This window comes from Octodon degus, unplaced genomic scaffold (genome assembly GCF_000260255.1).
Source record: "Octodon degus isolate 3935 unplaced genomic scaffold, OctDeg1.0 scaffold00061, whole genome shotgun sequence".
In the NCBI taxonomy this organism is placed as follows: Eukaryota; Metazoa; Chordata; class Mammalia; order Rodentia; family Octodontidae; genus Octodon; species Octodon degus.
This window is the reverse complement of record NW_004524637.1, coordinates 172,514-185,124: the sequence shown is the minus strand read 5'-3', so window position 1 is coordinate 185,124 and position 12,611 is coordinate 172,514. Positions and strand designations below refer to the sequence as shown.

Sequence of the window (12,611 nt, the reverse complement as noted above, 5' to 3'; positions counted from 1 at the left end):
GACTGCCTCCAGCCCAGCCTTGCCCCCTAATGGTGCATTCAGCTACTGAGCTCATCAGTAGGTGAACCCATAGGCTAAGCCACAGCAGTACTCCTGAGGTCCAGGCCAGTCTCCAAAGTAGACAAACGACCAGTTGAAGTAGTGAGTGAAATCTCTGTAAACTGCAGCTTCTGCATCTACAAATGAAGGGATCTAACAAGAACGGGGGATTCTCCAAGATGCCTCCCAGCTCTGACCATCTGATATCATGTACTCAACAGTGCAAGATTTTTTTCAGTTGACAGATAACATTGCATGCATTTATTGTATATAACATGATATTTTAAAGTATATGTACATTGTGGAATGTCTAAATCTAGCTAATTAACACAGGCATTGCCATACCACAAGTACACTGTAGTTACCATTTTGGGGGGGGGAACACTTCACAACCACTCTTTGCTGTTTGTTTTTAAGACAGGATCTTGCTATATAGTTTAGGGTGATGTTGAACTTATCCTGTATCCCAGTCTGGCTTCATACTTGTGGCAAACCTCCTGCCTCAACCTCCCAAATTCTGGATTTACAGGCTTCCATCACCACACCCAGCATACTCTTAGCAATTTTCAAGAGTACAATACACTGTTACTATGGTTACCATACTGTATACCATACTGTACTACACTGTAGATCTCTAGAGTTAATTTCTCCTATCTAACTGAAATTTTGCATCTTTTGGCCCACATCTCCCTGGCTCCCCGCCCTCTACCATGCTACAAAATAGCAGTTTCTGTCTAGCTTTTCAACAGACATCAGCAATTTAGACACTTTCTGTAACTTTAGTCTCTTCAAACATAAAGGAAAATAAGTGTAAATAAAATGCAGTTAAATGAAAAGAATGAGTTTTTATAGATCCATGCCATAACTTTGTACGATTTTTCTTAAATAATGAGAACTTTACAGGTTAATTTTCTACAAAAGTTTAAACGATAGTTTCAAATATGTTTCTGTCACACCAGTTGTTTCTTAAATATTTGACTTTGCTGCTATGGATTATTTGCCCTTTGCAATGTTTTTTTCTATCTTCAAATCTCCAAGTAAGTTAAATACCAGGGAAACAATAAATGTAACCTTGTGGTTCTGTTCATTCATCACATCAGACTGTGCTCATAAATTAATAAGAAACATTTCAGTGTCAATCCAGTGAGCAAGTAATAAATTTTGAACCTCAGCTTCTGAAAAATACATCTGAGTATTTACAAATTGAATTTGTCACATCCAAGCTAATGTTTCATGAGAAAGAAGGTTCAGTGATTTGTGAATCTGTCCTTTCTCTTTCCACCGCCACAGCCCAGGCCCTTTGCTTTAAATTTGCTTTTATTTCCACTACTGACATTGATTTAAATGGCATTTACATTGCATAGAAAATAAAAGAGGTCTTCAGCACAAAATGTCCCTCCAATAAGCAAATATAAATCACTACAATTGAAATGTCATCTGTCTCAGCTGGCCAGCCACATAATGTTTGTGAAAATTCTCAATGGAGAGCAAGGAGGAACTTACTGTCTTCTAGGCAGTGACAGTGGATTTGTGCAACCTGTGGGCATCTCACAGCACCTGGATGTCGGGTCTCAGCGCCATACCTCTCTCCCTAATCAAGGAGACATTTGAAACCCTGTAGCACCAGGGTTCACATGGATGGTGGCCTTTGATTCCTCCAGATGCAAAACTTGACTTTTGTACTTTTCCTGCCAATCCTCCACGATGTATTGGTGGTAGGGATCGTGGGAATGTTCCCGTCGCTTGGATTTCACTGTGCTCACCAGGATAGCTACAACAATGAAAGAGAACATTCCGATCATCACCATGAGGTACAAGATGACGTAGTAGAAGTTCTCCGCATCCACTGTGGCTTGGAGAGCCGCTTGCTCCATAGTCTCATTCCTTCGCCAGTTGTCCATATACGTAATGAAAATCCTTTTGAAGACATCTTCCAGGGTCTGTGTCACATTGGATAAAGTAATCATATTTTCTTCCTGTGGAAGTGCAAATAACAAATAGATGAATGAGATTAAGAAAACATCCTTTTTGCAAATTTGGCTCCCTGGAGAAGGGAGAGGAAGCAGGAATGGTAATATTTCTTTTCACCCTGGCTGGCGATAGACTGCATATTTTGTTGTCTTTAAATTGATCAGGTACGTTTTACTCACTTTTTGCATGCATGATCATGTCAGCAAATTTTAAAGGAAGACATAAAATTACATATTTTTGTATGCACATATATATTTATTCATAAATATGTATGCAAATGGAGAAAAGACTGGCAGATCTTTTAGATAGATCGAAGTGTTAATGGTGATATACTCACAAGTATGTACTTTTTGTTCTTCAGGCTTTTCTTATGTTCCAAATTTTCATCAGTAATCTTGCATTACTTTTGTTCTTAAAAAGATCGGTAACCTCCCCACAGCAAGCACAATGCTGCATCCAGAACAAGTTTTCAACGAAATCAGTCGAACAAAGCAGTGACTCATTTATGAATTGTGGGGATTCAGACAACACCAAGGTGCAAGATTGCAAGAGGCATTGGCCTTTTCCAGTTTGTTTCAACTCATAGGTCTGGGCAGCTGTTTTTCACAACTATCTTACGGAGGTACATATGCAGCCATAGTCTAAAGACATACTTTAGGAAATTGATCCAGAGAAATCATCTGTATTTCTCAAACCCATCTCTCCTCTCCATCCCCACCCAACCATCAACATCTCTCACCTGGGAGATGCAAGACAACGTAATGCAGATCTTCTCAAAAGCACCTCCTTGTAGTTCTCTCTGTTCCCCAGCAATGGCTGTTTTCAAGAGGAAAGTAAGATCACACCTTTCCCTTGCTGTTGACATGGTGCAATCATCTCTGTTGTTCTTAAAATAAGATCTAATTCCTTAACAGGATTTACCTAGCCTGGCTTGAGCTGGCTCTTGACCCATTTCTCCAATTCCCCCTTGCTTGTAACAGTTCAGACAGAATTGACTTCTTCCTCCAACTCAGCAAGCTTCCTTCCTCCGGGCATTCGCACATTGTCTCCACTCTACCTGGATTCTTTCTGCTGGAAAGATCCTTTCTCTCCCACCTGCTACTCTTTGATGTTTTGGTCCCCTCTTAATTTTCACCTCTCTTGAGCTTGTGTCCTTTGAGATCAGCCTATCTGGGAAATAAGCAAAAATAAACTTCCAGGTATTTATTCCACAGATCACATCTTCCCAAATTTTCCTGGAGATATTTTTCTCTGCCTGACATTTCGAATAGCCCCCAAGATCCTTTCCTTTCCTTTCTTCATCAGTAGGTTGGAAGAAAACTTAGCAAACAGATAAGATCAATGTAAAGTACACACACACCAAACACATTTTCCAAGCAACGGAATGGAGATATGTTCCCCATGCCCTTCTTTTGTGGTACTGAGCATTGAGACAATTCAATACCTTTACTCTGAGCTACATTTCCAGCATTTTTAATTTTTTTCTTTGGAGACAGGGTCTTGCTGAAAACACCATGAGGCAGGATTATTTCACACATGAGCCCTTTTCTTTTGTTTCCCCCCTCCAATCTTTCTCGATGGCTTCATCCAATAAAGAATAATGTGGCTTTGATGCCTTGTCTATTTTCTCTGCCATTACTCTAAAGAGAATTCAGTTTCCTTTGAGGAAGCCAAAGTAGGAAAATGAGTAGAGCATAGAAACAACTAAAAAGCCAGTAGAGCTCAGTTTCCGAAGTAAAGGGCTCATGGTAGGATGAAGAAAGATGCTTGGGGTGGGATTGGGGAGACTCCATGTGTGGGAAGGTCTTGAGCAACTGGGTGAGGAGGAAAAACTGAGTTGGGGAAGAAGAGGGTCCTATTTAGGCTGAGAGTTAGACCCATTTCTTTCAGAGGCACTGTCAAGAGTAGAATTGCTCCAGGTGCATTGGTTACTGAACCTCTACTGATGCACCAGGCAGTGAGACCCTGCTCTTGTGTCTGGATCCCCAAAGGGTAGAGATCTACAAGCTACTGACTGACCTGAACTCCTCTGTCTACTCCATCTCCCCAGTTCAAGCTGGGCATCCATAGTGCTACAATCTGAGGTCTGAAATTCTCCCAACTTTGGAACTTGCTAATCACCAACATGATGCCCACAAGTAGAAAATTTCACACCTAACCTCCTGAGCTATATCAGAGATCCAAATGCACTAGTAATATTTGATGCCACTCCCTTCAGGCTATGTATACAAGGAAGTGAGAATTTTGTGTTTAATCTTGGAGCCCACCACCAAGATACTTCATTGTGTATATGCAAATATTCAAATTTATTTTTAAAAATGGAAATTTGAAACACTTCAGGTTCCAGTCATTTCAGATAAGAGGTCTTCAGCCTGTGTCTCCAAGGACTGTTTGCATCAATTACTTCTTTAAGCAAAAGAAGTGAAAGCCTCATTGTTACAAGGGAAAGGCAACAGGAAAGACCATGTTCATTATCATCTTTCTGTGACATTTTCATCAAAGTATCCCATCAGCTCTTCACCACATGTGAGCAATCAAGGAAAGTGCTTGACTTCTTTGTAGGACTGCAGCATAGCTGAGGTGTGTTTTGATGTTCAGCAAGGATATGCAGGACCCATATCCCAAGAGAAGCCTTCAGATTTCAGAGCTAAAATGGGAATGAGTCACTTTAAGTAAGCACTGAGGAGGAGATGGGGCTATAAGGACAGAGAAGAACCATCAACTCATCTTGATCTTCTGTGTGTTTATTCCCAGGTTGCCCAGCATAGGAGAAGGAGATAGAAATGCCCTTGTTCTTGCTGACTCCAGGAAATACAGTGGGTTTTGCACTATGGTTTTCAAATCTCAGGAGAGTCATCACTTTCTCCCTAGAACTCCCCAGACCTGCCTAGATCTACCGGAGACTATTTCTATGTGTCTTTTGCACACTATCATTTTTAAAAAATAAATTACCCACTTCTTGTGTGTTTATTAATGAGACACGTGCAGAAAAAGCGCTCTTCAAGATCAGAACTGCTGCTCCCATTTTATGGGGGAGGAGGCTGATGTTGGGGGACAATGTGAACCGAATCATGACTTGACCACTTGACCACTTGACCTGCCACAGGGCCAGAACACTTTCATTTATCTCTGAATCCCAGGACTCTACCCAATGGATCTTTACCAAATAGCTGGGGAATGAATGAGTAAAAGAATGGCTGCTCCTCTCTCTGTGGAATTCAATGGGAAACTACCAGAATGGCAATTCTCGACTCATTTGAGGGTGTGTACTTTACGTGCCAGAAATTCCTTGAAAGTAAAATAAAGTTATGTGAGTTTATTTTTCCCAGGAAAATGCACAAATGCATATAGGAAGCTCTACGTTGAATTTCAGGGTTCTCCTGGGCTCTTTATTACTCTTCCAAAATTCTCTTTAACAATACAACTTTGAGATGAGAGACTTCATTGTGAGTTCCCTGAAGTTACAAAGTAGGGCTTTATGAGCTTTCACCAATGAGTATTTGTGGTGTGCCAAGGTCTTCTCCACATGTGGTACATTAGTTCCATGCAGTAGTGGCACAGCCCAATGTGGCACACTACAAACCTGACATCTGAGGAATCCAGGCAGAGAGGGCCTGAGAGCTCAGGTTACCACAGATGTGAAACCCAGACTTGAATTCAGTCCACAAGGGCTCAGCAAAAATCACTTTTGAATTTATTTGGGTTTGGAGTCAGGACAATGCTCACCAGCCCTCAGTGGGGGAGAGGCCAGTGGGGCTGATTATTTGTCAAGTTCTTCTAACAGAGACACAAGCCCACTGCTAAGCAGGTTAGGAGTACTCTTGATTCAGACTTAATCCCAGTGCTTCACAGGGCCTTTGGGATTAACTACTAACTACTTTAGCCTGTCCAGGCTAAAAAAGTATGGCCAAGCAGATTTACCTTTTAAAACTGATGTGTGAGATGTGGTTTGGCTGGGAAGCCCACCGTCCATGCCTGGACTACAGGAAAAATCCAGATCACAGTTTGTGAAAGCAATTTCATTGATAGACACTATGCCAAAACATACACAAATGATACAAGGGTTGATTGAAACTTGTGATTGCCAGGATAACTACTGGACTGATAGATACTAACCATTTTTAGTGTGTAGACTTATCCTACCATACACACCACACAGTGGTGGTTAGTAATACCAAAACTATTATGAATGTTCTTTTTTAACTATAGGAAATTTCTACTGATGTAGGTTAAAATGGTCAAATATTGGCAATTTCATGTGATTCAACTTAAGGGGAACATTTCCATAAATGGCTCTTGCTGAGTCACGGCACAGGGCACCTCATGGAGATTCTTGAGGCGCACTTACAGTTTCGTAAGCATAGCCCAGAGATCTTAAACCACTTTCAAAATTTCAGGGCTCTGACGTTGGCCACAGTGCCTGGACTTGAACCCAAATCACGCAGACCAGCGCTCAGCCCCCATGATGGCCTAGCATTCCAATAACTGCTTGTTTCCATTGCCTAGACTGGTCAGCTCAGCTGGGTAAGAGATAAAATGCCACAGCCATGGTTGGGGTTGTAAACATCAGTTAGTTATGCCCTGTCTCCAGGTTACAGAATGATCTTGATTCCAGCTCCCTGTCCCTGACTGGAGACAAGGACAGTCTGGACACTGCAGGGAAAGGGGTGCTCATTCAACTCCTACATGTGTGATTCTCTTTTAAAAGAAGATGGATTATGGGCTTCAACAGAGCCTTCAAGTGGCAGCAAAATATTTTATTTTTATATCAAGAATAGAAAATATATGATCACCTACATTTACCTTGAGTTACCAATTTAAAACAAAAACTTCCAAAATCTTCACCCACAGCCAATTACTGAAGAAAGAAGAAAAAGAAGGAAGCAAGGAAAGAAGGAAGGAAAGAAGGACAGGAAAAAAAGATGAAGGGAAAATAGGTGGTAGGATGGGCAGTCAGGCCAGGTCTTATAGCAGGAAAATCGCTCCTTTCACATTTTCTGAAAATAGATTGCTTTGTCAATTCCCCCCAAAATAAAGAATTTATAACAAAACATACCTTCAGTGTGTGAGTGGTATGAAATTCCTCTGCAAAGCCAGCCTGCTCTGAACCTTCCTACTGGCGCAGTGAGCTCTTCAGGACTGTACATAAATCTCAGCCTGTTGAGCACCTCAGCTTGTGACCAGCTAAGCCCTTGCTAACTGCAGTCCGCAATCCTAGGCTTTTGTGAACCCAAATGTTTAATCTAATCTTATGTGGAAAGTTAAATACTGGCTGGCAGCTAGGAATTAACCTTCGTGCTTCACATGGTGTGCCTGTGTGGAGCCTGGTTTGGGGCAGAGTGGCACAAGCTCCTTCTCTGGGCCCCAACACACCAGCTCTACTAAGGGGACAGTGGAGGTCTCTTCCCAGGAAAAGTCTTAGTGTTCTCACCATGCCTTGCTAGGTACATAGAGAACAGGATCCTAAAGAGATAAGATCCACTTGGCTATCTCCAAATTGTCTGTGTGGGTCTGAAGAAGACCAGCATAATTCCAAAGTGCCACTGATCTGGGGCTCACCCATAAGCTAAATGTTTAAGTGTCCCTTTCTAGGATAATTTCTAAGTGACTTTATGACAACATTATTGTCTTTTAAAATAGAAACTGGTCGTAGATGTACTATATCAGGGAGACAGAAGTGAGTCCAACAAGCTATTTGAAGACTTACAAAGAATTCGACAAACTTTAACCACCCAAAGATCCTTTTCTGTCAAAGTGAGATTCCTGAGATTGGGCAGTGTTCAGTTTTGTATAAATTGTCACTAGAGTATTCACCGCATGCTAGGGGCTTCTCCACACATTTATTGTATTAATTCCATGCAGTCATTGTCACATTCCAATGTACAGCGCACCACAGACCTGACATCTGAGGAAGCCAAACACCAAGCAAACAAGAGGTCAGGGTGCCACAAAAGTGAACCCAAGATTTGAATTCAATACACAAAGGGCCAAAAAAGTCCCTTGAGAGTCATGGCTAATCATTACTCTGTGACTTGTGGCTGTAAAGAAGTAAGGTTAAATTTGTTTTACAGTTGGTTATTATTATTATTATTATTATTATTATTATTATTATTATATGATTCCCTGAATTATGTGGTTTGAAACACACTAGGTGGCAGAATTGAGAAAATCTTGACAAATAATTTTCAAGTCAGCATATGTGTTAGGTGTGTCTAATGAAAGACAGAGAGCCCTATAACTTTACACCAGTACACCAGTTCTCAGTACACCGCTGTCCTTGGGGATTTGCTTGCACTGAACAAGATGAGGCAAATCCAGCCAGGAAGGAACAGTTCCACAGCCCAATTGAGTTGAAGCCGCCCCTACACCGGTGGAACCGTGACAGGCTTTCACTGGGTAGGTGTGCCACCTGCTGGCAGGAAGAGGCAACAACAAGAAGTCACTCTGTCCCTGGGCAGCCCTTTCTGTCCAACCGCACTCTTGAATTCCACACCAAAGTAGTGAGCAATCCACACCTACGTAATCGAAGGAAGAACTGGAAGGTGGTCTCTCATGGAGGCTGAGAGCTTAGTTCTGACAACTCACCAAAAAAGTGAACCAATGCCCTTCTGACTCCGGTCTGTGGTTTGTCCATCTAAAGATGGAGATAGTCAAGTGTCCCTACCTCACTGGCTTGGCTTTGAGTGAGACAATGGATCTACACAATGGATTAGCTTTAGCTCTTATTTTTAAGAAAAATGGGCAAACGAACATGCTAGTGACAGGTAGAGTTTGACCAACCTTGATCACCGGAAATAATCTTCCAGCATAGGTAGAGAGCAGCTCCCTCATGGTCTCTTCTTAGAGAGCTCTTACCCGTATCTCGCAGCACAGTTCATAAAAATGAGGTTGAGGGTCTGAAATGAGATGCTGTTGCCAGTCAGTGTGCTCAATGCTGGGACAAAGTACTGTAAACTGCAGCTTGACGAGAAGAGGTTTTTGGCTTGTGAGCTCAGAGTGTCCATTCAGTGGCCCCCCAGCTCCCAGACAGAAACGGCATGGCAGAGGGATGTGGCAGAGGAAAGGTTTCCTCTCTTGGAAGCCAGGAAGCAGAGAGAGATAAAGGAGCTGGCGACAAGAACACTTCCTTCACAGTCCCACCCCAGTGTGCCTTTTCTAACTACACCCCACTTCCTAAGAGCACATTCAACTATGAATTTATGAATGAATTAAATGACTGATGAGTGCTGTATAACATCTCTGGCTACATGAGACTTAAGGGGGATTTTATTTTAGATCTAAACCATAATAGTTGTGGAAGCAGAGTGTCAACTGCACCCACGTGTCAGTTAGAGGCTGGGGAAGAAGATGAAGGAAAGGGTTACACCGTGTTTCACCCTGACAAGCTTCCGGCTTGATACCTGAGCCAGGCTCTCGGTAGATCTATTCATCATCGCCTCCACCAAGAAATGGAATCTTCCCAGAAAACAAGGCACATAAAAGCAAATGTTCGCTTTGAAAATCAAATTGCATCCCATGACTTTACAGGGCTCTTCTGTCCAGGTATGGAACACACTTTTGAAACTCAGGGAGTGAGACTGCATTCAGATTTAAAAATTGAATGTTATTTGGACATACACTCAGCACTAGCAAAAACCAAAAGTCTTTCAAAACAGAAGATATGTAGGAGGCTTTGTTTCTAATCAAATCTGTCTTTCAAGCTGCCAGGGCTGTTCTTGGGGCATTTTGACCGATACAAATCAACAAGACAACAGACCTATAGAGGGGGCATGACAATTAGCAACAAACAATGCAGGAAGCAGAAAGTTGGACAGTTTTCTTTGGGATCTTAAAATCAGCACATAAGAACCCGCAATACACGGATGGACCCAAGAACTCCTGCATATTAGGCAAGAATTCTACCATACGTCCCCGGAATCACTCTTTTTTTTAAAAAAAAATATTTTTGAGAAAAAAATCTAAGTTACACAGGTTGGTTTCAAACTTATGATTCTCCTGCCTCACTCTCCCAAGTAACTAGAATTACAGGATGGGCTATGCCAACATGCCCACAACTAGAGCCTCTTCACTTCAATCAACCCTACTAGGATATCTGTTGATTCTGTTTTTATTAAAGCTCGACAAATTATAATTGTATAGATTTATGAAAGACAGCGATGCTCTGATTTTTGCATACAATGTGGAATAATTAAAGCAAACCAATTAACCTATGCATTACCTCAAATATTTTTGACATTCTGTGCTGAGACTCTTTGAGATATACTCTTTTAGTAATATTAAACTGTGCAGTATTTAATTATTACTATATTTATTACATTGTGCCATAGATCTGAAAAAAGTCAAGTTTATTTCTCATACCTCAGGCTTTGTTTCCTTTGTTATTTCTCATCTCTCCCATCCCCCTCTGCTAACCCTTCTCCTGATCTCTGTTTCTGTTAGATACAAACCTACCCAATCAACCAGACCAGGTATTGTGATGCAAGTAGAAGATTTATTGGAGGCATCAAGTAGGCTGGCTGTCTAGCAGACAAAAACAGCAGTGAATAAAGGGGCAGGAGAATTTATAGGATCTTTTAGGGAGGGTGATTGCTGGCTGGAACAGCTGAGAGAGAGCTAATCTTGGTAGCTACCTGGTCTGTGGGGGACCTTTAATGTTAACAAAGGAGAGTTTTGTTATTGCTTACCCAGATCAAAGTCAGGTGGACCTGTTCTGTGGTTTTGGATTTGGCTCTGTGTGGGGTCACGGGGGAGAGAATTTTGGGGCAGGGTGCCTGGGAAACCAAGAGAAAGTGTTTGGGGCAGCATGCCTGGGAAACTTTGAATCCTAACTTACCAGTTTCTATGCATTCAATTGTGTTAGTTTCCACTGAGTTTCTATCTATTGGCTTCTCTTTACCACAGGAGAGGATATTTGTGTGGATGGCCACATCCTCTTTTCTCCACCACTTACTCCTATTACAGCTGTATTACAATTTAAAGCCAAATTCAAGGTGCCTGGGAAACTTTGAGTCTTGACCTATCATCCCAGACTCTATTTGATAGAAAAAGGGCAAAGAAATCATTTGGCTACTTCCTGCTGAACAGGAGCATCGATGGGCCATGAGTGTGGAGATCAGGGTGAGGAGTTGGCTTCATCGAAGATCTCCTTGGCGCAAGGTCTTGTAGGAGTAATCTGATTGAAGTATTTGGATAGAAATTTTGGGTTGTTAAACTGGTGACAGTATTGCGGATAAGGGAAATGAGTCAGGGGGCTACCATGAACATAATAGCATGCCCTGTGAGGGGCCCTAGAAGGGGAGCAAGCCGAAGGAAGAAGGAGTTGTATGTACTGAGGTGCCACACAGAAACAACTTTGTGTCTGTTTTGTGTTGCTTGTCTGGAAGTGTGGTGAATATGTGAGATTGTGGGAAAAGGGGAATTATAAAAGGAAGAAATCAATGGCTAAAGGTTTTTTAGGAAGAGGACAGAATGTGTATTGTTGGGTATGGCTGGGATGGCCATGACATCAGGCTTTGGAATGGGCATGTACAGGCAACACTTGGTGAGGCTGGTGGTCTGGGTAGAAGCAAGAAGGTGTCTGTGATCTGAATGTGTCATTTTACCATGACCATGTTGAAGGAGAGGAGTAAGGAGATGGTCAATGATGGGCTTGAGTTCTCTCTGATGTTTGGGACTATTGGGTATTGGGAAATGTAAGGAAAGGCCATGGGATCTCTGAGGCACATCAGTGCAGGAATAGCATGTGTGGTGCAAGTGGGACTGGAAGTGTTTCAGAGTATGTGGTCGACAAGGGAAAGGGGAAGGAGGAGCTGGCTGTGCATTGAAGTTAGGTTTATAGGATGAGCACTGTGGGAAGACAGGTGAGAAAAAGACAATGATAGAATGAAATCTTTCCCCATGAGAGGTATGGAATAGGTTGGATTTATAAGGAAATTATGAGCAAAAAGTATATGCAAGAAAATAGAAATTATCCCATGCATATTATCTGACCACAGTGAAATGAAACTGGAAATAAATGACAAAAAAACCCTAAATACATGGAAATTAAACAACATCCTACTCAGCAACCACTGGATCACAGATGACATTAAACAAGAAATTCAACAATATCTACAATTCAACGAAAATTCAAGCACAACTTAATGGAATTTATGGGACTCATAGAAGCAGTTCTCAGAGGAAAATTCATAGCTGCGAACTCACACATTAGGAAAACAGAATGGGAACAAATAAACACCCTAATGCTGCACCTCCAAAAACTAGAAAAGGGAGAGCAATCCAAACCCAGAGCCCAAAGACGGGAGGAAATAATAAAGATTAGAGCAGAAATTACTTCAATTGAGACAAAGAAAACAGTTCAAAGAATTAATGAAACAAAAAGCTGGTTCTTTGAAAGATTAAATAAAATAGATAAGCCCTTAGTTAACCTCATCAAAAAGAGGAAAGAAAAAATTCAAATACAAGCAATAAGGAATGAAGAGGGTATAATTACCACAGACCCAGTGGAAATTCAGGAGATTATCAATAGCTACTTTGAGAATCTTTACTCTCACAGAATAGAAGACACAGACAAAATAGATTCCTAGAAAGGTACAAATTAC

The 12,611-nt window shown here is 41.6% G+C and overlaps 1 protein-coding gene across 2 annotated transcripts; it reads right to left on the bottom strand.

Moving 5' to 3' along the window:
* Positions 1 to 334: 334 nt before the first annotated feature.
* Positions 335 to 7,209, bottom strand: Kcne2 (potassium voltage-gated channel subfamily E regulatory subunit 2). 2 transcript variants are annotated; one of them, XM_023718720.1, is made up of 3 exons: positions 7,067 to 7,209; positions 3,068 to 3,180; positions 335 to 2,015 (listed from the first exon to the last, which is right to left on the bottom strand). In XM_023718720.1, the coding sequence occupies exons 1-3, from the start codon at positions 7,155 to 7,157 to the stop codon at positions 1,635 to 1,637; spliced, it is 585 nt and encodes a 194-aa protein (XP_023574488.1). In that variant the 5' UTR covers positions 7,158 to 7,209; the 3' UTR covers positions 335 to 1,634. The 2 variants fall into 2 exon arrangements, with proteins under 2 accessions (XP_023574488.1, XP_023574489.1); XM_023718721.1 differs by lacking the exon at positions 3,068 to 3,180 and having other exon boundaries at positions 7,067 to 7,152.
* Between the last annotated feature and the right edge of the window lie 5,402 nt (positions 7,210 to 12,611).